Below are 27,081 nucleotides of genomic sequence, written 5' to 3' on the forward strand. Positions count from 1 at the left end.
AACCCTGGTTAGAGACAGAGGCACAGACTAGCCGAAGGGCAAAGAGCGAGTTAATGGCAGAGTGGAGAACAGACCCCAGAAACCCCGAACCCCGCCCCCCCCCACTCTAATTGCTGGAAACCCTGCTTCCCAAATGACATCATGCCCCATTTTTCTCCAAGGGAGGGAATTCCCTTGCTGCAGAGTCTCTTGTTTGCCCTTAGTGAGTTGACTTGCTGAGGGCAGAGTTTACTGGGGGCTGGTTCAGGAAGGTATGTGTCAATAGGGCAGATGCCAGCAGTCAGGAGCGGGAAATACCCCAGGTTGGGGGCTGGGGCATTCCAGGCACAAAGGCTGCAGTGGTGCTGAGCCCTGGCCTGGGTGCCAGGCCAGTGCCGTACCAGCACAGGAGTAAAACTGGGGCAGGCCTCCATTAGATGATCATGATGGACCCGTCTGACCTTAAGGAGTCTATGTAAAATCATCATGTAAATGAGTCACACAGGCTAACCCCTTTACAGAATCAGAGGCTGCAGAGTGGGCAATGCTCCCATCTTGTGTTCACCAGTGGCATTGCAAGGTAGAAGATGGAAAACCAGATGTAAGATTTGACTGAGTTCATTTACCATCCAAGGAGCAGGTTTTTTTCTCTCATAAAAGCATCCATGTCAAGGACCAGTGGAAAAACTGCACAAGTAGCAGAACTGCCTCAGTTCAACTGCTTTTTGCTTCCCCACCCTTTGCTTTGCTCTGGCACTGCTGGCAGCCCTCTCCTTAGCAGCTGGAGCCGAGACCCACAACATTCCTTAACTACCAGGGAGTCTTTTTGTTTTATAGTTTTCCTTCTCTCCTGACATGTGGGCTGGCATCTGACTTGTGAAAGTGAGTGGCAGATAGCCACAAGAACAGGTGCTGGGCAAGCTTCCTGCAGCCCAGTTCTGCGGATCATCTGGATCCGGATCTGCAGGCCCCTGTGATTCCAGCCCTGGGATCCCCACACACAGCTCTACCTATGCACCTCAATCCTGACCTGCAGCGCCCCAGCAATTCCAGCCCTGTACCCCACCCAGCTCTGCCGGTACCCCTCAGTCCGGACCTGCAACCTTCCCTGATCCAATGTCCCGTAGGGACTAAAATGTATCATTATTACACATGATCATACCAGCTGATTTTGTTTTCACCCAGGTCCTTGGGAGCAGGGTCTTATATGCTAACACCTGCTGCTCCACATGTCTTAGCAAACCTCTGAGGCGGTCGGCCAGTGGATCAGTGACATGTACCAGCATCAGCAAACCCAGGCCTAGGGCATGATTGCTGGTCACCTCTAGTCTGTACAAAGGGAAGCACCAGATGCACACCTATCTTAGGCGTGCAGGAGGGAATCCTGCAGCACCATGCTGCCTTTTCCCGTCTCTGCTCAAACCCTCCGGTGCAGAGCATGTCGCACTCCTAACGCTGTCCTGGCCTGGTCCCCATCCCCACCCCCTGGTCAGCCAGCAGTGTGCACTCAGCATGCAGGCTCTGGTGGAATCACAGGGTCTTCAGCAGTGGCTTGCCCCTTTCCCCCGGAGTTAGGCTGACATGCCCCGAGGGGCTTAGGGAGCCAGCATGAATGCAGGGTGCATTGCCCGCTCCCTGAGTCACACGTAGGCAGCAATCAGCTGTGCGCTGTGCTGCCTGGTGTTCCTGCCCTGCTGCTGCAATGCTGTCCCCCGCCCTGTGCAGTAGGGAGAACGGCCGAGATGTCGTTTGCAGAGGAGCAGAAGAGCAGGGTGAGACCTGGCTCCTACAACCCCAGTGCAGAGTCAGGTTACCCGGAAGTGACTCTCTTCCCTGGGCTGAGCTGGGGGATGGCTGGGGATTGGACTCAGAGCTGGGCAAACTGGATGGGGGCTTGCACAGGTCTGGTGAGGGGTGTGTGTGTGACAGGGTATTGCATGGATCGGCCGGGATGCATCTCCAGACTGGACGTTCCCCCTTCCTGCATTGGCACCTTGGCAGACATTGGGACACAGGACAAAGCGACACAGACCTAGGCTGCACGGGGCTGCAGCAGTTGGGAGGGGATTCTCTTTAGCGGGAATGGGGGGCTCTGTATTCTGGTGGTGGGGCAGCAGCAGTGCTGGGACAGAGTAGGGCAGGGGGAGACAATCCCACTGGTCAGGAGGAAAGGGCAAGGAAAGGGCAGACACAGTAGTGGAGGGTGAGGAGATGGGGTAGATTCTTTCTGGGTCTGATTCCCCCTTGGGGTCCAATCGGCTGCAGAGGGGAGGGATGAGATGCTGCTCTGAGGGGGCAGGAGATGCTGCCCTGGAGGTTGTATGGCTGGCAGCTTGGGTCACAGGAGCAGAGGTCACGGTGCTATGTGTCCTGGCAGGGGAGGATTACCTGCAGCCCGGCGTTGATGATGATTGAGGGCTCCTTGTTGCGTGGCACGACAGTGATGGAGATGGCTTTGGGCTGGCTCTGCCGGTTGACCTTGGAGGCGTTGGCCACGATGGTGAAGCTATCGGCCAGGGACTTGCTGCCATCGTGCACGTACTGGATGAGCTGCTGCTCCACCTGTGGGCAATGGAGATCTGAGGAGTCTGGGAGGGGCTCACCCTCTAGCAGGCTCTTCTGAGAAGCCACTGTATGGGTGGGCCTGTCCACTCCCTCGTGCAGGGATGCCGAGGCTAATGGAACTACAGCAGGGGTAGCACAAGGCCTGTGCTCCCCAGAACAGGCTCCAGTGGAGCTCTACATGGAGCAGGTCATCTGAGCTGCCATGGGGAGCCGTGGGAGGAGGACTACGGTGATAGGCCTCACATAGGCCTCCTGTTCTGAGTTGTGCACCCGGGTTCATCCCATCCCACAGACCTGGCTGTGTGCACACAACCCCGTCCCCACTTTCCTGATACCGGGGGAAGATCTGTGCAGGGACCAAAGGCAGGAGGTGAACCTCTGTGCACCTTGACCTCTGAACATGAAACAAACGTGGATCCCTTCAGCTGTTGTGTCTGTTCAGCTTCCTAACCTCCGGTATCCCTGGCAGTGCCAGGTTTACAGTGGCTCCATGGAGCCGGGCCCATGCTCAGAAGGGCCCCTGGCCTGCTCCACTTGCACTGCGCCCTGAGACCCCACTGGCTCCCCCCACCCACCACTTGCTCATCTTGGCCTGCCCGCCAGCTGACTGAGGGCTCCTCTCCGCCCCCTGGCTTCACCCCTTGCTCCTCAGGCCCCTGGCCAGACCCCAGTGCACCTCCGGCTCTGGGCAGTCTCTGCTTCCTACCACCTGTGGGGCCCCACCTGTCTCCCGGAGCTGAGCCACCTGGGACTGGTGCAGAAGCTTGGCCAGTCTCAGCCAGGTGTGTGTGTGTGTGGGGGAGACAGTGCAGAGGGCTTGGCTGTGCCTGTCCAGGCAAGTGCGTCTTGAGTGAGCCCGGCCGGGGCAGGTCCTGGCCTGGCTGATTGCATCACTCCCGAGGGGCTGGAGCAATTCCCGGCCCTGGGACCAGCTCTGGCTGCGCTGCCGGCTCAGCACATCAGACACAGTCGCCTCCCAGCAAGGCCAGTGAGTGCAGCCGGGAGGCAGGGCTTGGGGGAGTGGGTCTATGGGGCGTATGGGGGGGGGTGCTGGGCTGTGAAGGGGCAGGGAGGATCTGTGTGTGTTGAGGCACTAGAGAGTGGGGGTTCGGTGGGGGGTGCTGGGCAGTTGTGGTGGGGCTGTGGGCAAGGATGGTGTTGTGCAGGGCACTGTGCATTTGTGGGTGGGTCTGGGCAGGGCACTTGGAATAGTGGGTCTCGGGGGCCTCTAGGGAGTCGGGAGTTGTTGGGCTGGGGGGGGGAGGGCTGTATGATGTGGCATGGGCCTGCCCCCGAGGGGACGGGGCATGCTGGCAACATGGGGCCGGGCAGGCCACTGTGCGTCTGGCAACTGCCAGTTTGTAAATAGTGCCCTCGCATTGGGTGGAGCAGGGCTGCCCCTGCCATGCCATCCCATTGCCTCTGGCTGGCCCCTTGCTCCAGGGACTGACCTCCCCGCACCATGCTCCATTGCCTCTATGGGAGCCCACAAATATGTTTAGTGCTGGGCCCACAAAAAGTTAATCTGGCCCTGATCCCTGGGGCCTGATTCTGATCTCGCTTTGCACAGGTGTAAATGAGGAGTAACTCCACTGGATCTGTGGAGTTCCACCACTGGGGGATCAAGATCAAGACCCTGGGTTTTAACGTGGCACAAAGCCTTTCTAGACATATCAATCAGCCTCTGGAGAGGTCGGCTCCATACCTCATTCCAGGTGAAGAAGTGCAGGTTGCCCTCTTCAGGTCTGACCATGTTCTGGATGACGCCATGTCTCGGGGGCTCGGAAACCATGAACTCCACATTCAGGGCTGTGAAATAGGCGTTGGGGATGGTCAGGATGTCTGTGGAGAGGGTTATGGAGCTCCCTTCAGTCACTGTGAAGTTGTGGATGTCCAGGGGGACTGAAAAGGGAAGGACCTCCAGGTCCACCACAATCCCCTCCAGGGCCTCTGCCCCACTGGCCGTGATGTCCACGGTGAACTGGTCGCTCTGCCCCTTGGGCCTGGAATGCAGGTAGAGCACTTGGCTTTCGTTGATGTCCTCCTGGGTAAAGGACTGGATGGGGTTCAAGATGGGAGGCTCGTTGGAGGTGCCGCTGTGGTAAACCATCATCAGGGATCCTGAGAGCGGGGGACTGGTCACTGAGTAGATAATCTCCTGAGGAGGGATGTCCTCGTGGACTACCTGTGTCCGTGAGAGAGAGAGAGTTGGCAAGGCCTGGTTGATTCCACCCTTTGATGGGAGAGGCACTTCATTCCTTCTGGTGGGAGCAAGGTGTGACTCCTCCCCCATTGACACAGGGAGCCCGACTCTCAGTTGGACAAAAGCCCCTGGCAGTGCCCAGAGGGGTTAAAGTGGGCATGATTTACAGAGCAGATGAGAATGAGGCCTAGTCCATTCTACTGAACACCATGGGCCTGGACTCTGTTGCCTGGTGCCTGGTCCATTGCCACCAGTGACAAGGGGTGTCAAGCGCTACCACTCTGAGTAAGTATCATTGCACACCCACTGAGCACCAGTGGGAAATGGCTGTGCAAGGAGCAGGGCAATGGAGAAATCTTGTATTCAGTGGGGCTGGTTCTTCAGGCTCCTTGTTTGCAGCATGGCTCTAACCTGAGAAGTAGCTCTGTAACAATGGCATGGTGGGGTTCCATGCTCACTGTGTCTCCTGACCCCCAGATCAGATTTATGCAGATTGCAGCTACAAAGATGGGATTTGTTAGTAGCCAGCCTTGCAAACTCCCCTGAGATCTGAGAGTCAAGTGGGCCTCTCCCCTCCTCACACATCAGCAGTAATCGAGGCTCTCCAGGGCCAATTGTACCCGCAGGTCCACGTGTGCAACACCATTATCTCAGAGACACCTGTGCCAACCCACCAAGACCTGTTGAGGACATAACCTCAGACAATAGGATTGCACAGGTGTAGAAGAATTTGGACGGTAGGATCTTCATTAGCAGTGCTGATGCACAAGATGGCACGGACTCAGTCTGACTCCCAGGTCCCAGGGGGTGTTTGCAGGGCTGGGCAGTTAGAACTGTATCCACACCCAACCTCCACCACCCCATCTTTTTACATGCAGAATGAGAAACTTTGATCTGGAAATCGGTGAGCGAGGATAACCCGGGAATCCCACAAGGCAAAAGTACTGGGTTATCCTTTGTGGTAATACCACACTTTAAGGGATAAGTGTTCCATGCACCTCTCTTTGGGAGCTCCGCAGAGCACAGTAACTCCAGCCCTCGGTTGTTTTCAGGGGTGGTGTGTCTTGTGCAAGGCAATTATCACCATGCATCATCCTCCCTGTGGGAGCCACCTGCATTCACAGATTATTAGCCTGTCAGTAGAAAGGATGCCCTGGGAAAATTCATGCCCATTTTAAGCTCTTTCCCCTATTCAATTCCAAGAAGATCCTATAGGATTTACTAGCAGAATTTTGCTATCCCATGTCCTGTAGCCAGGAAGACACATGGGGGGAGGGTGAATAAAAGCATGGGCAGATGCCTACAGAAGGTGTTACTTACTAGTAAGTAGTCTTTCTTAATCTCAACCGGTTCTCCTTGGAAGACGTGTATCTTCTCATGGTGGATGATGGTCAGGGGACTAGGATGGGTGTCCAGGAACACGGTGATCTCCAGCGTGTCTTCCACAGCCACCTGGTTAGCTTCTACAGAGAACTGGAATTTGTCCTTGGCATTCCTGCTGCTGTTGTGCTGATAGATCACTTCTCCTGCCAGCAGGTCCTTCTGGGAGAAGGAAGTCACTGGCTGGGCCCCTTTCAGCACCACCCCCCACCTTGGTGGGGTAGTTATCTGGAACCAGATTTCCTCGTCATTCCTTACGTCCATGTTGGTCTCCAGGCTGAGAATGGAGGAGTCAATGGTCCCCTGGCTCCCTTGGTGGATGACTAAGCCAGTGTTGTTGACAATTTGGATGTAGGGGTCCGAGGCCTGTACTTCCAGGAGGGCTGCAGTTTGGTGCAGGCCGTCAGAGACCTGAAGCTGTATCCAGCCCCGGTCCGCTCCAGAATGGACAAAGAGAATCTTCTTCTTCCTCAAGTCATCCTGTGTGAAGCGATACACCTGGCGGCTCCTGTCGTCAATGGAAATGATGCTACCAAAGAGAATGTCCTTCCTCACCAGCACCAGCTGTGTGTCAGAGAATCCGGAGTCCTGATCTGTGAAGGCGATGTCATTGGTGGTCAACAGGCGCTGCCCATTCCGTACTACACTGAAGACCTTGCTCACTACCTGAACTGGTGGGTGGTCATTGACAGGCTGGATGGAGACTCTGAAGACACCTCTCACTTCCTCTGCATCAGAGTCAGCACTGCCCTCGCCCTGCTTGATGGCCACAAATGGGATATCATCCTCTATGGTCTCAGAGTTGTCATGCTGATACAGAAGCCTGCCCTGGAGAATGTCCTCATTGGTGAACTCTGTTATGACCTTCTCATGGGAAGGCCAGTTGGATGGTGTCCTCCAGACCAGCTTCCCATGCGTCGGCCCCTCAATCACCTCATACAGGTAGTCCATGTTATTCAAACTCCTCACAAACAGGTGGTCCTTGGAGATGACAGCCTGCCCTCCTTCCAGGACAGATAGAAGGACATTGGTCAGGACAGGTGCATCTGGGTCCCCACCAATGCTTATCATATAGGTGTACATGGGGGAATACTGGGCATCAGCAGTGACACGGAACTGGAAAGAGTCCTCAGTCTCTTTAGAGTTCCTGATTGTTGCACTGTAGCTTAGGTGTTTTTTCTGCAAGTCCTGTTGGGTAAATCCAAAGCCCTCTGTCAGCCTGGTACCAAGAAGCTCAAGGTTTCCCTTTTTGGGTGCCTGGATTATCATGTAGTAGAAGGAAACTGGGTCAGAGCTTGGATCTTCCAGTGCTGCTTCCATTTCCCTGGTGGTGATGTTTTGGTGCCGCTTGTTCTTCATCTGAAGGGGGACCAGAGTCCTCATCTTGATGGTGGCCTTCTTGATCCTGATTAGGAAAGTGTTGTTTGGTAAGGTCTTCTGGCCAACTTGGACCTCGAACCTCAGCTTCTCCATTACATCTTCCAGCTGGTGCTCAGGATCCATGCTGAAGTACTGTATGCGCCCTTGCACAATGTCCTGCTGGTGGAAGGACTCGACTCTCTTCCACTCCCCTCCCATGCTCCCTTGCTTCTGGACTTCGCCATACCAGAGAGGCTCTGTGAGGCGATACAGGATGTTCACTCTTTGTTTCACGGCATTGGTCTCCACAGAGAGGTTGGCTGTGGTAATTGGAATGGCACTTCCTTGTGAGACAAACAGGCCAGTGTTGTTGCGCACTTGGATGTCGGGCTCTATAGCGATGACTCTTAAAGTGGCCACCGGGCTTCTTGCCAAGCCATCACTAACTTGGAAGATGACCTGTAATGCTGGGCCAGTCTGGTGGACGTAGACCACGTTACCTGCTTCCAGGTCCCTGCAGGAAAACTCTTCTGTGGGCACCCCAGGCTTAAAGTCATATTCCACGTAACCTTCTTCCATCCTCTTGCCGCCAAGCAGCTGGAATTTCAGACTGTCACAGGGTGTGTCATCATCAAGGGCCTGGATGATGTCTGTGCTTAGGTGCTTTCGCGTGTGCTCCAGAATCACCATGAGATCTCCATGGGGGAAGATCACCTGCGGGGCATCATTGATGGGGCTGATCTTTATTGGCAGCAGGTATGTCTGGCCTTGCCATAAACACTCAGGAATCCCCCTTCGGGTCGTGACGGTTACCTCCAGCATCAGCTGATCCATGGGACCCTCAGAGCCATCATGAACATACTTGACTTTCCGATTTGCTATGTCTAGCAATGTGAATTTCCTTCTGCTCCTAGAGCTGTGGATGTCTAGTTCCAGCTGGCCATGTCTGGGTTCATTTGTGACACTAAAGAGGACTTGAGACTGTCTGATGTTTGTGCTGCTTAGGTCTATTGTTGGTTGGGTATGTTGCCATTCCAGGAAGGCCGTGCTTCCTTCAGCTACGACCAGGGGGCTGACATGCAGCAATCTGGTGAAGTTAGCAAAGGCGGGAGGGAGGTTGGGGTCAAGGTGGCATGGTTCTACCACTGGGTCTAATGCTCCCTGCCAGACATCAGGTGTTGGGGTGGTGGGTGCCTCGTCTCGCTCATATGCATCCTCATAATCTGAGTACTGCTCCTGCATCCTGCATCCGGGTGTTATGTCCTTTGTGACCAGAGCGTCTTGCAGGCTCTTCTTCTCCAGGTTGACCCTCAGGTCCTCCATGCAGCCGATGAAGGAGCTGTTGGCAGTGCTGCCTCCTGAAGTGAAAGCAAGCTGGCGTTCCTTTAGCCTGCGGAAGGCGTTTTCGTTCATGCCGCCGAAGAAGAGGCTGCCCTGGAGATCGAGGTAGCTGTGGATGCCCCTGTTGGAAGTCCTCGAGGCATAGTAGTCGACAAGGATCTCAAACTTGTAGATGTCCACGTGGAGCTTCACGTAGTGCTGCTGCTCGTCACTGATGAAGATGTTATTGTGCAGGATGACGGCCCCATTGCCTTTCTCCACCACCCCCCTCAGGCGCCCGTCGTAGATCTCCAGGTAGAGGAAGTCATTCTGCAGCCCCGACTGGTAGATCAGAGGGGCGTGTTTGATGCTTGTCACAATCACAAACTCGATAGTCCCTTCTTCCCTTGCGCTCCACCCCGGGAAAGCGATATAAGAGCGTGGGCCCAGGAAGCCGAAGGGGTCATCTGGCCCGGCAGAGAACTCCTCGCTGCACCCCTCTCGAATCTCGTGGAACATTGTAGAGCCAGCGTCAGATGCCCACGGAGAGAGAACATCGAGGCCATTGAACTTTGCCATATGGAGGCAGCCTCTGAACGGAGAGCTAGACCCAGTGAGGTATGGCAGCTCCAGACTCCCTGTCCCGCCCACATAGAGGCCGTACTGAATGTCCAGCTGCTGTAGGGGACCTGGGATCTCCACAGAGGTGTTAAAGAGGCCATCCACGGCCAGAGTCATCCTACCATCTCCCACCGACAACTCAGCATCGTGGGTTACTAGATTATTGAGGCGTGGCACTGCTGGAGACTGGATCGTCACTTCTTCTGAGCCCAGCTCTAGTCTGACCTGCAGTGAGAGAGGGTGAAAAGTGGAGTTAGAACCTTGGGACAAGCCAAAAGTTCTCTGGCATGGACAAGGACACAGGGCATGGCCTGGTGTCCTTGTGCCCCAATGATCTCCAGCTGCCAAGACAGCCCCTTGGGGCAATGAGCCACCTGATACCAGTCACAGCAGCCTTAAGTCTGCTCCCATTTATGCTGAAGACCAGCCCAGCTTTAGGCTGGCCTTAGGATAAGGACAGCTTAAAGATGGCTTAAAGATATCCTTGCTCTGCCTTCCCCTCTGGTTTTGCACCAAGCACAGCTCCATAGGACTGGGAGATCTAGACCTCTTTCTTTTTCTGTTATGAAGAATCTTCACTGAAGATATAGCTGTTCCAGGATTGGCTGATGTGCTCTTGTCCTGTGAGCCCAGCCTTGCAGAAAATGTTATGGGTCTCCAGCCAAACAACTAAAACTCACACATTAGAAAAATCAGGTCCCTGCCACAAAGAGCTTTCCATCTCTTTAATGTTAAAAACAAAGAAGGAAATGAAATGCAAAAATGATGCCAAGGCAATTGTAAGGTTGCATAGTTAAAATAAATTTAAAAAGGACTTATGTAATGCAAAAACAACCGGGGCCAAATTCTCTTCAAGTGTAAGTGTGCAAAGCTGCATTGAACTCAAAGGAGCTACACCCATTGTGCTAACACAGAGTTTGGCCCAAGGTTTCAAAAGCAACATTAACATGGCTTCTTTGCACATCCTAGAGACATTGACATAGGCAGAGCTATATTAAGCAGCACATTTCAGAAGGAAAAACAGGAGTAGGAAATAAAGGGCAACTTAATGATGCTGCCTTAATGTTGCATTGATGCGGTTTGTTGCACATGAATGCTCAGGGCGATCGATTGCCATGTACAAAGCTCAGCATTTGCTGACAGATATGACTCAGACCTGATAACTAATCTGTTCCCCCCCGTACCTAGAATGGGGAATCCCTCTGGGAGCTGTTGATAGCTGTTGGCAAGTGCTGGCTTTTGGAGGGTAGTCGCTGTGGATGTGCACATACATATAGACAGTCTAGGTAATTCAGCGATAGGTATTTCTCTGGTGCTTGTAACTGGGCTTCTGTCAATCTGTCTTGTAATTAGGCATGTGTTTGATGCTCATCAGTTAAGGCTTGGGGGTCCCTTAGCCTGTGCATCTGTCCAGAGGCATAAGGAGAAGTCAGAAAGTCCTTTATGCCTCTGCACAGGCAGCCTAGACTAAACGTTTGGGTGTGCGGGGGTGAGTAGGTACCTGCGGCTCTCCACCCTAGAATGGGGGCGGGGGAGCATGGCAGGAAATGGGTGAGGTTTGGCTCTACCTCTCCCCCAGTTTGCTGGCCTGCAGAGCTGAACTGGGGTGGGGTAATAATTTATCGCTGGGTTTATAGGTGCTGGAATTAGGAGTGCTGGGGGTGCTACTGCACCCCCCTGGCTTGAAGCAGTAACAAACACCAAACACATGCTTTCCTTCTTCAGCACCCCCCTATACAAATTGATCCAGGACGCCTGGCTGGGATGATAGTGCGGTGGAGTTGTGGATCAATCGATTGTCTGTCTATCTGTCCTACCCTCCCTCTCTATCCATCCTGGGATACTCCCCCAGTCCCTCCACAGGATATTGAATTTGAGTTCCAGATACTTTCTCTAGAGGCTCCCTCCTCTTGGCTCCCACCCTGTCTCTGAGCCTGGATCAGCAGCTCCATTCCAGGCTCGTGTCTTGAGTCGGTCAGATGGGGGCAGCGCTTTGCAAGCAGTGGGGCCAGAGATCTTCATTGGCTGCAATGCTCTACCTCCCCCTCCCACACAGAGGAGACCAGCCCCGTGCTGACTCTTCATTCCTGATGTCCTCATTGCCAAGGGGCTGGCTTGGCTCTGCTCCGTAACCGCTGCTCTCCCTGCCTGCCAGGGAAATAGCAGGCTTGGTTTCCTCAGCCGTCCCCACAAAGAGCAGCCTCGGAGCCGGGCTAAGTAGAGGGTTGGAGGAAGGAACCTGAGGGAAGAGGCGGGCTGGATCTCTCCTGACAGATGGCCTCCATTAGAGAAACCTCAACCCATCATCTCCCAGGCACTGCAGCCTGCCAGGCTCTGTGGTCCGTGGGGCAGCCCTGGCGGCTCTCTTGGGCCTAGAGAGGTGTGGGGGAAGGGAATGTGTGTTGGGAACACTCCTTATTCTTTCTTTGTGACAGGCCTTGGTACAACCACACAGATGTGGGGTTCATCCCTCTGCCCCACTCACCCCCGTGGCAGTCTGGGCCTTTTCCCAACTGGCGTCCTGGATTTGGTCACTTTTCTGGAGCTGCCCTAGCCGGCTACCGGCCGGTCAGCAGGTGCGGCATGAGCATCAGGCTTTCATGCGGTGCTTGCACGGCGTCCTGACGGTTGCTAGTTGGGCAGGTGGCAAGTGGGCTTGGATTAAGGGCTTTCAGAGCTTGGTAAAATAGTCAGCTCCACAGTGAAGTTGTTGGGGGGAAGGATGCTACAGATTCTGTCTCCACCACGATTTGGGCTTTGGCAGAGCTCCTGATTGGCAGCCAGGGGAAGGGGCAGAGGGCCATTTAGAAACAACTGTAGGGCTCGGCACAGATGGAGCAACATTCTCTCAACAGAACTGACACACTGGGCAATAGGCCAAGACCCACCCTCCCTCCTGGGATTTCCCGCCAAAGCCGGAGATCCCTCCTGAGGTGGCTGTTTCCGGGGCTTCCCCCTGCAGGATGTCCTGTCACTCCCGCTTGGTGTTCTTTGCCTTAGACACGCCTGCTTGGTCTGACTGCCAGGGGAGGTAGCAACATGGCACTGCACCCCCGTTCAGGGTCCCAGGACCTGATCCCTGCTGAGCCTGACCCCTGGCCCCACAGGGTGTTTTGTGGGCTTGGTTAGTATCCAAAAAGAAGATGCTGTCCTTAGAAACATGCAGCATGTGTGGGCGTTAGTGCCCAGATAACACTGCCAGGCTCACAGCCCCCTATTCCCCCAAGATCCCAGCCTCCCCACTGTGCTTCTCACACTGGGTCAAATCTCGGAGTAAGCAGGTACAGCCCCACTGATGTCAGCGGAGACCTGCCCGCCTACCCTGAGGCCAAATGTGGCAGTAACCTTGCCATTCCTGCTGCAGGGAGGAGAGAGCGTTGCTGACCTGCAGGACGCCAGAGCGGAGCTCCACCAGGAGATAGTCAGTCTGTCCCGCAGCCAGGAAGAGGAGCCCGCTCCGCTGGCTTGTTGAAAACTGCAGGTGGAGCTGGACTGTGCTGTACACCTCCACCAAGGGCATCTCCACGTAGCCGTCTCCAAAGAAAGAGGCTGAGAGGGAAAGAGAAGAGGTTCAGGGCCTGAGCTCCTGTTAGGTGACTTGACTACTGCATGGGGCCAAGAGAACTCCCCTCCTCTCCCCTGCAGAAGGGCCTCTGCCCTGTGACTTAGCCACAGGGCTCCCATTGTAGACCATCAGCCATGTTCCTAGGCTGTCCATCAGAGGCTGTTGGTGAGCGACATGCCGCACACTCTCCAGTCAAAGGGGTGAACGTTTGGTCTACTGGATGGGGCCTCGGGAGACCTGGATTCTATTCCCCGCTTTGCGGCTGCCCTGCTGGGTGATGTTGGCAAGTCACTTAACCTCTTTCTTTGCTTCACCTCCCACCCTTCGTCTGTCTTAGCTGTTAGACTGTAAGGTCTTTGGGGTGTGGACGGCCCAAGAGTACCTAGTCTCAACGGTGCCTAGCACACTGTGGCTCTAATCTCATCTGGGGCCTCTGGCACAGCTGCATTACAACTGGGGGCTGAGTGTCTTGCCCCCATAGCGCCAGCTGCAGCCAGGCCAGGAGGAGAGATGGGGAGTTAGGGATTAAAGCCAGCACTTTCACCTGGCAGTGCAGAGCAGCTGCCGTCTGCAGGAACCCAAGTATCTTCGCTATTCAGGTTTATTTTTTTCTGAGCAATCTTTTGTTTTTAACTTCAAGGAACCACTTACGGGGCTAAATTAATGGGAGATCTAATCTCCTTGTTGGATTTCCATCAGCCAGGAACTGAAATACTCTAACATCTCCAGCCCCTGTATTATTTCATCACCCTGCAACATTCAAAAACCCTGTGAAAAGCAAACACAAATATAACTGGAGGAAGCTGCACATACCCCTCACTGTCACTAGGGGGGGAAAGCAGGTCAGCAGACACACACAACACTGTCTCTTTTTGCTACCCACTGCCCTCCTAAAACCTCTCTCTCTTCTGGTGTTCAGCAGTGCATATACCCAGAGCAGTGTTATTTAAGCAGCTTCCCTCTCTTCCTCTCAGGGGTCTCTGTTGGTGTCACCTTCAGGAGCTGGCCAGCTCTAACAGCAGCATGCTTCGCTCCACAGAAATGTGTTGCAAGTTGTTGAACATCGGCGGCACAGGAAAAAGGAAGGAAAGTGCTTCAAACAAATCCTTTCCCTTTTTCTGGGTGTCCCTTTCCCATGGGACGCCATAGAGCTGGGTGGTAAAGACGAGGAAGGCTGTGGTTCTCAGAGCACAGCTGGCATGAGATTGGGCTGGAGTGAGCTCTTTCCTGTCATCTTTTCACAAGAGCTGGTGTGTGAGCTGTAGCGTTCTGGCCAAATTCCAGTTTTGGACATGGCTGGTAGAGGTGGAAAGGCTCATTCAATACCCCACTGCAAGGAACAGACATAAGACTTCAGTCGTGGCTGTATCAGTCCCTGGGCTGGAACCTCAACTGGTGTAAATCAGTGTAGCTCCACTGAAGTTGACAAAATGACCTTGATGTACACCAACTGAGGATCTGACCTGCTGACCTTATTCTCCATTTTGTTTTAGGCAAAGGGTATGTATATTCTGCCTACCAAAATTCCCTCTGCCGTTGCAGTTGGATACTGTATTCTTCTTTATTCTCGGTGTATGCGACTGCATGCTGTTGCTTTGCACTGTTCAATAGTTGCTGAATTTCACCCCCAAAGTGGCTTCTTTTCGGTGACAGGGAAGTTTATTCTTTTATACGTCGGTGTGTGCACAATGTATCTCTATACAGCTATTTATTTTCCATACCAAAAAAAAAAACACATTCAAAGAATTTAAGATTGCAAAGTCAAGCACTCCAAAGTTGGGAAATGCTTGAATTAGGAGCAATTAGAAAAAACGTATGTGCTCCTGTAGTTAAAGACGCGGTCATAATGCGTATGTCCAAGGGGGCAGAATTAAAGTTGCTCAGGCAACCCAAATTCTGGAATTTCCTAACTTTTTAACTTTTGAGTGCTTGACTTTGCAAAGTTTTAGAACATTTTAATGGAGTTTTTGTATATATGTGTGTGTGTGTGTGTGTGTGTGTGTGTATTATTTAGCTTTTCTGCACATTGGGCTACCCGCATTTGCCATTGTCACCTGTCAACTGCCCTTCTCTCCAAATCTTCCCATTACGTGTTGAGGTGCTTGATGTTGTTCAGAACTGTTCGTTTCCATGTCATTCGTGGTCTTCCTCTCTTTCTTCTAGCGTTTTCTGGCTTCCATTCAAGTGTTCCACTTCCATTGGTAAGTGTTCTTTTTCCATTCGCAGCACATGTCCCAACCACTGATGTCTTCTTTTGTAGATTATTTGTGAGAGATATGTGTGTATGTATACACATATATAATATGTATATGTGTATAGTACATATATGCATATATGTATAGAATATGTATGCATGGTAGATAAATATACAGACACAGTCCCAATCCGTGCCGTCTCTTAAATAAATATAAAAGTTTAAAACAAAACTTTGAATATCCCAGAAATGACCTTAACTCTGCTCGGTATCACTGCCCGGTTTCAACTTATAGATCAGAGATCCTCTTACATTTTCCCATCCTCCATCGCTATTGTCACAAAACACTGCCCATTTGTCACAGACCCTTGCTGGTTCACCCACCCATAGGTGTCCAAAGATGCCAACATCTTGCCTGTTATCCTTCATATACAGAACAGAGACTTGACTCTGCCCAATCCCAGCAACCGTGTATGATCAAACTATAACATGGCGTATCTTGGGGGACAGTCTTTGAGGATAAGAAGGTTTAGGGCTTGGCTTCTTTGAATCCTACAGCCAGCATTTTCAAATGTGCATTACCTAAAATAAGGCATCTAACCCCATACTTAGGTATTTAAGTAGTCTGATTTTCAGAGGCACTGACCTGTCCATGCCCTCCTCCCTGGCCGTGCCCCTTATCCTGGCAGCCATGAGGCGGGGTGGGAAAGGAGCCACCATAATAGCTCCCCACTACACCAGGTTCTGCCAATGCAGGGGAGATTGTCTAGAGGCTGGTTCTGCTGGGTTCTGAGCTATTTTGCATCAGTGGAATGCTGCTTAGGACCGGGCCTCTCATGTCTTCAGTGGATTTACTCCTGATTTACCACTGGTACAAATGAGAGGAGAATCCAGCTCACTCCTTGCAGTTTGTTTGCCTTCCAACAGCTCCTAAATATCAGCTGCCTTTAGGTGTCTGATTTTAGGAATTTCATCGTTATGTCCAAACGATCACATTCTACGTGACGCATCTGCAGTTTTTAACAACCTCAGAAGCTTTCCTGCTTGACTTGAGATTGAGCCCAGTTATCTCGGTGACTGAAGCTGACAGCTTCTAGAACTGACAGGAAATTAACCAGGCTTATCCCCTGCAGGTAAAATTTGCTAATACAGACTGCAGAGCAAACGGAAAGCAAACACAGCACTTGGTGACTGTGGAACAGCATCTGTAAGGGAGAGTTTGAAATAAGCCCATCATTGGAAAGGTTACAGATAATGACACTGACTTGCCTGGAAGAGGTAAAGCCAGGGCTCCTGCCTCTTTGACACATTTTCTTGCAGATTCAAAATCCTGTGTTTGTTCTTTAGCTAAACCTTGCTACTTTGCTGAGGTGAGTTGCTGCTGTACTCTGACCCATCACTTTCCCCTATGTAGAGTTTGCCATCTGAGCTTTCAAACGGTCTTCTGAATCCTAGCCTTTAGGGACCGCCTCGCGGCTTCACTAACTTAGAGGCATCCCTGATGTTATTTAGACACATAAACAATGTTCTCATTCACCTGCAGAGTGGAAGCTGCCCATTGGTCTCCCTTTGAGAACCACACGTGTATTACATGTGTCTTATACGTGTATTACACCCACTTTTGGCTGGGCAGAAGAAGCTACATGTACACGCTTGTGCTCATTTGACACCCGCCCTCCTAGTTAGCTCTGGGCACGTCTGAAGTGCTTGCTCCTTTCCTGGTTGTTACACTTGCCCTTGGTATGTGTCATTTTGGAAGCCTGGCCCAGATGAATCACAAGAGGTGTGCTTTTAGCCACGAGGGCATTGTAAGTCACTGTCCTCCTCTGAACATTGTTCCTCTGGCCTTTAAAAAAAAAAGTTTGCCTTTCTTTGCTGCGTTGGCTGTTTCACTAGGAGGCATTCTTCTCTCTGAACCGGCACTGAACCAGTGCCTGGCTGAGGGTATGTCTACACTATGAAATTAGGTCAAATTTATAGAAGTCGTTTTTTTAGAAATCGTTTTTAAATAGTCGAGTGTGTGTGTCCCCACACAAAATGCTCTAAGTGCATTAAGTGCATTAACTCGGCGGAGCGCTTCTACAGTACCGAGGCTAGAGTCGACTTCCGGAGCGTTGCACTGTGGGTAGCTCTCCCACAGTTCCCGCAGTCTCCGCTGCCCATTGGAATTCTGGGTTGAGATCCCAATGCCTGATGGGGCTAAAACATTGTCGCGTGTGGTTCTGGGTACATATCGCCAGGCCCCCCGTTCCCTCCCTCCCTCCCTCCGTGAAAGCAAGGGCAGACAATCGTTTCGCGCCTTTTTTCCTGAGTTACCTGTGCAGACGCCATACCACGGCAAGCATGGAGCCCGTTCAGCTCACTGTCACCGTATGTCTCCTGAGTGCTGGCAGATGCGGTACTGCATTGCTACACAGCAGCAGCAACCCATTGCCTTGTGGCAGCAGACGGTGCAATAGGACTGGTAGCCATCATCGTCATGTCCGAGGTGCTCCTGGTCGCCTCTGTGAGGTGGATCAGGAGCACCTGGGCAGACATGGGCGCAGGGACTAAATTTGGAGTGACTTGATCAGGTCATTATCTTTAGTCCTGCAGTCAGTCCTATTGAACCATCTTATGTTGAGCAGGCAGGTGATACGGATTGCTAGCAGTCCTATTGCATCATCTTCTGCCGGGCAGGCAAGAGATGAGGATGGCTAGCAGTTCTATTGTACCATCTTCTGCCGAGCAGCCATGAGATGTGGATGGCATGCAGTCCTTCTGCACCATCTGCTGCCAGCCAAAGATGTAAAAGATAGATGGAGTGTATCAAACAAGAAATAGACCAGATTTGTTTTGTACTCATTTGCAACCCCCTCCGCCCCCCATCTGGGGGACTCATTCTTCTAGGTCACACTGCAGTCACTCACAGAGAAGGTGCAGCGAGGTAAATCTAGCCATGTGTCAATCAGAGGCCAGACCAACCTGCTTGTTCCAATAAGAACAATAACTTAGGTGCACCATTTCTTATTGGAACCCTCCGTGAAGTCTTGCCTGAAATACTCCTTGATGTAAAGCCACCCCCTTTGTTGATTTTAACTCCCTGTAAGCCAAACCTGTAAGCCATGTCATCAGTCGCTCCTCCCTGCGTCAGAGCAACGGCAAACAATCGTGCATCTGAGTTGAGAGTGCTGTCCAGAGCAGTCACAACGGAGCACTCTGGGATAGCTGCCGGAGACCAATACCGTTGAATTGTGTTCACAGTACCCCAAATTCGACCTGGCAAGGCCGATTTAAGCGCTAATCCACTTGTCAGGGGTGGAGTAAGGAAATCGATTTTAAGAGCCCTTTAAGTTGAAATAAAGGGCTTCATTGTGTGGATGGGTGCAGGTTTACATCGATTTAACACTGCTAAATTCGACCTAAAGTCCTAGTGTAGACCAGGGCTGAGACATGAGCCGGTAAGGCGCTGCCAGATGTGTATGTAGGTCCTTAACAGGGCATGACTTTGTGCTCTCTATCTCACCTTTACACTTCTACAACATCAGCCTGCTTGCGGGGGCATCTACCATTTTGTGAGCAGAGCTGAATGCAGCATGTTTCAGAGGAAACACACACTGTGCTCTGGCTCACAGAGAATTCTGAACGAAGTGGCATCCAGACTGATGGTAAATGGCTGCTCTGCGTATGGAAGAGCACAGTCTTTGAATGAGCGGTAACCCTGAGCTTCTGATTAATGACACCTTTTAAAAGATTAGGCTAGAGGGAGCATGGTCTAGTGGATATACTGTTGGACTGGCTTCTGTTCTTCATTCTGATACTGACCTGCTGAGTGCCCAGACCCTCTCTTCTCTGTACTTCTGTGTCCCTTGCCACCCTTTGATGCCTCTATTTAAGCTGTAAGCTCTTTGGCTGTCTTTCCCTATGGGTGTCTTCACTGCAGAGCTCAGCTGGGGGTGGATGCCTGGGTTAGCCAAGCCCAGGCTTGAGCATCCCCAGTGCTAAGGGAACACTCAGGTCAAACCCGTGTAGCCACATCCACGCTGGAACTGTGGTAAACCTGGGTTAGGTGTTGGGATTTCTGGGGGCATATCTCTTGGTTCTTAGTGCTATATGAGGTAGAAAGGCAGGAAAACATGGCCCCTGGGGCACTGTGGGAAGATACTGGAGGAATATCAGGACCTGGGTTCTGTAACCCTGTTAACATCCTGTATCCACGCTGCAAAATAGGTGGGTTAGACTAGAGCTCCCTTAAAGCGGAACCCAGGCTCTAACGTGAGCAAGCCCAGGTTCCAAACTCATATGAACCCAACTAAAAGGCTTTTGTGTGCGGATGGTAGGGGGGCATAGGGCTAAAACCCAGGTAAGAGCCTGAGCTAGCTCTGCAGTGAAGACACACCTATGTGTTTGTATGGTGCCTAGTGTTATGTAGCTCTGATCTTGGTTGGGGCCTCTAGCTCCCACTGTAATACAAATCGTAATAAATAGGGTCGGGAGTTTGACCCTGGCCTTGGTAATCAGATTCATAGTTTGTGACGCCAGAAGGGACCACTCTGATCAGCTAGTCTGACTTCCTGCCTAGCACAGGCCAGAGTATCTCACTCAGTAACCTCTGCATTGAGCACGTTCTGTCCCACCTAAATCCCCCTGCAATTGCCAGAGAGATTGTCCTTCAATTTCTCTGCCAAAAGAAAAGGTTGTATAACGTGCTGATGAAAGATAGCTGCCTCCGGAGAGATCTGCATTTCCTTGGTGAGCGAATAGCCCTTCATACAGCCTGCAAAGTGCTCTGGGATTCTTCCCTAGGAAAAGCACTCTCTAACTGTGAATTATTGTTGTTTGTCTCCCCGTGTCCCCGCTTTATTTCAGCTTTATTATCTTTCTCGTCTCTGCAGCCAGCTCCGGATGGGGACTCTATCCAGAGGCAGTCGAGTTGCGGTGGAAAGGCTGTCTTGAGTTTAGTGATTCAGTTTAAAACAAAGCTGAGGGTGTCTGGGATTTGAAGACGCAGGTAAAAAGAAAATGTTAGCATTAAATGTTCCAGAGTGATCTCGGATTTCTTTATAAAGTGTCAAGAGTTTGTGGGGGGATATTTAGGCACAAAAGGTAGCTTGTGTTCCCAACTCTTGCAATATTTGGTGTTTTTCTTAAAGGCCCAGCTCCTGGAGCCCTATGATTACATGGGACTCTCAGCTTTCGTTTAAAACCTGCCCCAGATTTCTAGTCCTCAGGGCTGCAGAGAAGTTGAAAACGGGATCCCTCGTGGCTCTCATTTTTAAAAATCTCACGGTTTCTAAGCCAATCTCGGGATTGTTTCCAGGATGACCTGGCTCGTGATTGTGGAATGTCTGGGGTGGAAAGTCAGCGGAGGTTAGGTGTCCAGCTGCCCTTTCGTGCCTTTCAAAACCTTTCTCTTAGTGCATGTGAAAACGTGGACACCTAGCACTGCATATACAAGTACTCCAGGCTTTGTGTAAAACTCCCCTCAATGCCCTGCCGCTTGCTTCACTCTTGACATGTAACATGCCCTGCTACTCCAGGCCAGCGTCAACAGATGGCCCTCCACCCTGACCTGCACAACTGCCGCTCCAGTCTTGGGGCTCCACACAGCTCTGCTAATACACGTCAGTTCTGGCCGGCTCTTCCAACCCAGGGACTCCACTGAACTGTGCCAAAGCACTTCAGTCCTGACTTCCAGGCCCCTGTGCTCTTCCCATCTTAGGCACCCCTCCCCCCGGCTCTGCTAGTGCATGGCTGTTCTGAAATGCAGCCCCCTGGACTATTCCAGTCCTGGATCCCGCCCACAGCTCTGTCAGTGCATGTCAATCCGCTGGCCACCTACCCAGCCAAAGCATCTCGCTCCTCATTCCCAGAATCTCTGCAGTTTGCATCCTGGGCTTCCACTCTGCCAACGGTGGTAATGTCTAGCAGCTTTCCAGTGTGGGGAAGTGTGTAGGGGGCACTGGGATGAGACCATTACGCTGAGGCCCAACCCCAGCTGGACTCTGGGATTTGAGTTGCTATTTTTTTCCTATTACACTTTCCTCGTTGGGGTTTTTTTGTCACACATTCAAAGAGCCAGTGTAATTGGGATGGAGATGCTGACCTGGGGGGACCTGAAGTTCCCAGTCACAGCTATTCTTAGCTAGCTCCTAGTTTAGCTTGCTGCTACAATCACCTCCTTTGAATGATTAGCCCCATATGATCCACCACTCCTGGCTGAATGCCTGGTTTGCCATTCATAAATAAGATCATCTGTGCTTTGGGGCAGGGACTGTCTTGTCTTAAGTTCTCTGTACAGCATCTGGCCCCATGGCACCCTTATTCTGTTTGGGGCCTCCGGCACGGCTGCAGCACAAAGAAGTAAGAAGTGTCTGTGGTGCAGGCACTAAGGTGGTTGAGAGAAAGCAACTAACCAGCAATGGGTACAAATCAACCCCTCTGATCTGAATTTTAGGCGGTTCAAAAGCCCTGAGCACACAGCTAATCCAGTTGTGGTGTCGCTCTGATCAGCTGGTGATTTACACCTGGGGGAAGAAGTGGGAGTTTCTGCCTGTTGCACGTGATGGGTGAAGCTGCTTTCCTGTCTAAGGTACTTATCTGGCCCCATCGCTGTAGTAACTGAGCTCCTCCTCCCAGGTGTTAATGTCTTTATCCTGAGGACACTCCTGTGAGGCAAGGCAGTGCTGTTACCCCCGCTACAGAAGGGAACCTGAGGCACAAAGAGTCTAAGGGACCTGCCCGAGTCCATGGCAGAGCAGAGAACTGAACCCAGGTTTCTGGTAGCACTCTTCCCACTGGACCATCCTTCCTCTCTTCCCTGTCTCTACTTCTTCTGTTTTCTGGGATTCCCCAAGCCCATTTCCAGTCCCGTGCCCCTTTCAGATGCTCCAGCCCTGCCGCCCCTTCTTCCCCTCCAGAACCAGTCTGATGCACACCAGCTCCCAGGGGAATGGCTTGTCCCTGGAACTGGATGCAGCCACATCGCTCTTCCTTTCCGAGCGGATAATAGCCGCAGTGTTCACTGCTGCATGGCGGTGGGTGGGAGCCCATCCTGATGGGCTGTGCTGTGGGGCTCTACGGTCACAGTGACCGTCTCTGGTTGGGGTGCTCAGCCCCAGAGCTAAAAATACCTCCTGTTCCCAGCTCCAAATGTCCCTCAGGAAATGACTTTCCCCTGCCTTGCCAGAAGCAGAGACCATGCGAGAGAAAGGCGTGCACTGAGAGGCCACAGTCACAGTTTCCAAGTGCTCGGCCAGCAGCCAGTAGATTATAGGCTGCTGCTCTGTGTTTCCTTTTTTGTGACCAGCATCTCCACGATCTCCCACCCTGTGTGATTACTGCCCCGGAGAAGATGCAAACAAGCGAAGGCTGAGTGCTCCATCCGGGGCCGCCTGGGCTCCCGCAGGAAGCAGGCTGCCGGTGTGCACCCAACGGAAGAGCTGCCAATGGGCCAGGTCAGCAATGGATGAGTCTGGAAAGCGCTGGGTGTCACTCCCTGCCCCGGTTCCCCTTTCGTTACTTCAAAACACGCTATTCTTGGCACAGCCACTGTCTGGAGAGGTATTTATGCAGCCGAGGGGCTCCCCGCCCTTGCTCTCCCAAGCAGTGATGCTGCCCTAGTGGCTAAACCAAGCCGCTTTGTGCAGGGGCTGGCTGGCTTCTCCGCTTGGGTCCTCCTTTGTCTTGTGTATGGCAGCTCCCTCCACCTCTGGCACTGAGGCATCAGCCTCGCCTATAATAGGGCAAGAAAACAGGATGTTTTTTCCCCTCCCCCGCCCGCAAGATGAGTCACCCCTCAAGATGCTTAAGGAATCAGAGACTTCAAGTAATTCCCTAACTTGGAGCTGGCTGGCAGAGAATGCCCTGCCCTGGGGATGCTTCAGCAGGGTAGAACTTTATCTGTTCCCTGGCATGAGCCAGCACGGGACAGCCCAGGCTCGGGGCCTTTATTGAGGGGGGAGATTTAGCCAGACTCAGTTGTCAGCAGCCAGGGAGGCCCTGCTTTGGGAGAGGGGACCCTTAGTGCTATCCTGGCGTAGCTCCTTGTCTGCTGAGGGAATTAAACCCAGCATCTTACGAAGGCAGCACCCTCCATCAGTTAGTGTATTGGGTGATTGCTTTGTGATAGGGTGTATCCCCCTCTCACTGACACTGAAAGGGTTAAGGGGAGCTGGAAAGCTCAGGTAGAGCATTTGTTGGCCACTACAGCAGAATTAAGGATGAGAGCCAGCTGGGGTGGGGCTGGGGGAAGGACTTCAGGGCAGAAGGAGGCAGGAAGTCCAGGGCAATGGTCTGGGGGACCTCACCCAGTAGAGAACTCCGACAAGAGACCGGGAGAAGCCACCAGGGTGGAGCAGGCTGCAGCGGTGGGCAGGATCTGGCCTTCTGGGAGGTGTTCAGCCGTGGGACAGAGTCCAGGGGAATCTGAAGAGGGAGAATAGGTCCTGCCTGAGGCTGGCAGCAGTGTTTTAAGTTTGTATCTTCATTTGGGACTTTTTTTGGGGGGGAGAACCTGGGGGAGGGTGAACCTAGAGAGGCTGTGGAGCCTGGGGAGAATACCGGTGCACATTGGGCCCAGGAAGGGCTGTGGGAAAGGGCTGCTGATGGGCTGAAGGAGGAAGAAGCCCCGGGAAGAATCTGGGGGAGGTGTGAATAGACAGACCTTGCCTGCTCACTGCAGGTTCCCTGGGCTGGAACCCAGAGGAGGGGGGTGGGACAGGCCCACTGAGAAAAGTGCAATGACCCTGGAGACCAGGGTTGGGCCAGGGAGTCTGGACTTGGATCCAAGAAACAACGTGAAGTCGGACTCTCATTTGTTGGGCTCTCTTTTACCCTGGATGGGGGGTTTATAAGGGATCTGGCCAAAGGCTGTGTCATGAGAAAAAGCAGACCCCTGTAAGGCTGGCATGGCTGTCAGCAGGGGCGCTAGATGAAGAGAGCCCACTGTGCTATGTCCTGCCATGAGGGGGCTTGCCAGTGATGAAGCTACTCTTCTGCACATCTGTCAGGCACTTTTGTTCACGTTGCCCTGAAGTGTTGCTTCTCCCGCGCTCAGTCATGAGCAGGCGTATTGGGGATTCATCTGAACAGAGACCGTCACAGCATCTGGCCCTGCCAGCAAGCTGAGATTGATGCATCCAAGCCCTGCTCCCTGGGCTGGACCCCACAGTGAGGACTCTTTTCTGTGCTCTGGAGAGGGGCCCACAGCAGAGAAGAATAGCTTAACTGAGAAGCGCCTGCCAGAAATCACGGAGCACCAAGCAGACAGCCCCTTCCTGTGTGCATGGCTGGAGAGTGTGGATGGAAAGAGGTGGGGGTTGGAGGTCATGGGGAGAAAGGGGCAGGCAGGGCTGCCTGGGATTAGATGGAGACGGAAGAAGTCAGCTTGGAACATCAGGGAGGCTATAATTGCTTACAGCTGGCCCTGCAGCCTCCGTCCAGGGGGAAGTCCCAGAAGGCTCTTTATTAATGGTTACAACTCATCCATCTCTGATTCCCTCTCATCAAAGCCTCATCTCGCTCCCCTTTCCTGGTCTCTTTGTTGCCCAAGGCTCATGCTTGCTCTTTCTCTTACTCGGCTTTTCTTTCTCCTCTGATCTCTTTACCCCTCCACTTTACTCTCCTTTCTCTCTCTCGCGCCTTCACTAACAGCAACACCCTGGAAGGTTCACAACCTGGCTCTCATCGGAACCACCGATCAGTGGGCTCAAAGGCACCAAGGTCAAGCTGAAAGAGACTCTCCTTTTGCTGGAGCTCTCTGGGCCTCCAGTGACGCGAGGGCATTCTGTTACACCATGCAGACCCTGGGATGAATGAACAGGGAGGTGGCAGTCAGTGCCCTCTCCTGGGGAGTGTGATTCTTCCAAGTGTTGGTTCTAGTTGCGAGCTGAAGGACGGACTCCACATTGAAAGGACACAGACTGAATTTCCTTCCGGACTATAGCTGCAGCAGATTGTTGTACCAGTTCTTAGGCAGTTAGAGAGAGATAACTCAGTCACTAATCTGCAGTGTGGAGAACAGATGTGCAGCTTTCTGCTGTGATCATGGCCCCACCAAGCACTAGGAGTAAGGCTTACAGTATCTAATGTTTTGTATACGGGCCCCTCTTTGTATCGGGCCAGCCCCCATGTGGGATTCCCTCCCCGGAAATCATAGAATACCAGGGTTGGAAGGGACCTCAGGAGGTCATCTAGTCCAACCCCCTGCTCAAAGCAGGACCAATCCCCCCAATTTTTGCCCCAGATCCCAAATGGCCCCCTCAAGGATTGAACTCACAACCCTGGTTTTAGCAGGCCAATGCTCAAACCACTGAGCTATCCCTCCCCCCAAAATCTGCAATCCTTCAGCCATCAGAAGGCAGGTGTGACAGGTAACACTGGAGCAGATCTGATCTCATCCCTCAGAAGCCTAGCTGGAACATCACAGGATGTGTGTGGAAGGATGTCTCCTGAGGGCATGCAGACATCTGTCTCCTCTCAAGTGCTTAAGAGAGGGAGAAGCACCAGGTCTGGCCTGTAGTATGGCCTGTGATATTCAGTGTGACTCTCCAGAGCTGGAGCACTAAATCCCCCATCTAACAGTTGGTGATGGTCCTTGAAGGTCAGTGATGGACTTTGCGGAAGGATACTGACTGCTCACTGAACTGGTGAGGTTTCTCTAGGGAAGGGGGCCACTGAGTTCCAGGCATAGGAATCCCTCATCAGGCTAGTGCCGTGTTCTAGGGAGGGTGTCACTGACTCCCCCTGACTCGTTCCTTGTGCATTCAGTGTCTGACGGCCCCAACCCTGGGGGCTGAGGGATTGGCAGATTAAAGAGCGATCCATCCTCACACTCACCATGTAGCTGCCAATGGGGGCTTAGTCCACCGTGAATCACTTACAGCTGGTGGGGGTGACTTCCATGAATCCAAACCACTGGGCTTTCAGCCCAAATGGCATTCATACCACATAGCTGGAAAGAGGAAGGCAACTACTAAGGTAGTGTTAGAATGGGCCAAGTTCATTGCTGCTGTAAGCAGATGAAGCCCCCTTATCTACTATAGAGTTGTACTTTTATTGTTCAGGGCTGCACGTAACCCAACGAGTATGTTTAGATGGTTAGTTGTGCATCATTGTGTAACACTGCATATACTGTGTGTGTCAGAAAGTGTATGTGTTTGGAAATATGTGTGTTTGGGTGTGTATACGAGAAGATAAGTCTGCAGGAGAATGAGACTCGGTGTGAATGTGTGTTGTGGGGCATATTACTTCATTCACAGCTCCAAAAGCCCCTATCTGATACTCTAGGGCCAGGACACACATACACACATTCAAAAAGCTCACCAAGTTGTTTTCAGAGACTGTGGAACAGAAGGCAGGGGAAGGGGTTTGCATGGACACACTAGAGATGTTTGGCTGAGTGTTTCAATGTGTGTGGTTATTTATATGTGACAGTCAAGCTGTGTCTGTGCTGTTCAGATGGGCGGGCGTATACACGGGGGTTAGCCCGAATGGGGCTATGACTATGAGTGTCTTTAGGTATATTAGCACATGGCTCATGGGTTCCCCACACCCATGGACAACCTGTGGACAAGTTTCAGGAGGTTACAACCACCTTCCGTTTTTTTATGGTTGGATGGCAGGGGATTCCCAACAGTATGTGAGCTGGGTCCCAAAACTTTGTTCTGTTCTAGCCAGAGATGACGGTACAGGACAATTTGAGGACTGCTGTGTCTGAGTGAGATGAATTCTGCAGAATAGCTTCCATTCACATTGGCTTGCATTTGAAGTGAAATCACTTCGACCGGGTCCACACCTGTTTCGTATGCACTCTTTGCTCTTCTAGCAAATGCATTTATTGGCAGGAGTGTTGTGCCGAAACAGTGAGTGGCAAGCAAGTATCACGGAATATCCAGAGCAGGTAATTTAGTGTTC

At 52.3% G+C, this 27,081-nt stretch overlaps 1 protein-coding gene across 1 annotated transcript in view; it reads right to left on the reverse strand.

Moving 5' to 3' along the window:
* CSPG4 (chondroitin sulfate proteoglycan 4) overlaps positions 1 to 27,081 on the reverse strand; it is an 83,913-nt gene that overhangs the window by 22,552 nt on the left and 34,280 nt on the right. The window contains exons 2-5 of the mRNA XM_073303467.2: positions 12,813 to 12,976; positions 6,068 to 9,652; positions 4,250 to 4,729; positions 2,368 to 2,541 (exon numbers count right to left, since the gene is read on the reverse strand). Coding sequence (XP_073159568.2) covers positions 2,368 to 2,541; positions 4,250 to 4,729; positions 6,068 to 9,652; positions 12,813 to 12,976 — 4,403 coding nt within the window. The remainder of the gene's footprint in view (positions 1 to 2,367; positions 2,542 to 4,249; positions 4,730 to 6,067; positions 9,653 to 12,812; positions 12,977 to 27,081) is intronic.

This window comes from Lepidochelys kempii, chromosome 10 (assembly GCF_965140285.1).
Source record: "Lepidochelys kempii isolate rLepKem1 chromosome 10, rLepKem1.hap1, whole genome shotgun sequence".
Classification (NCBI taxonomy): Eukaryota; Metazoa; Chordata; order Testudines; family Cheloniidae; genus Lepidochelys; species Lepidochelys kempii.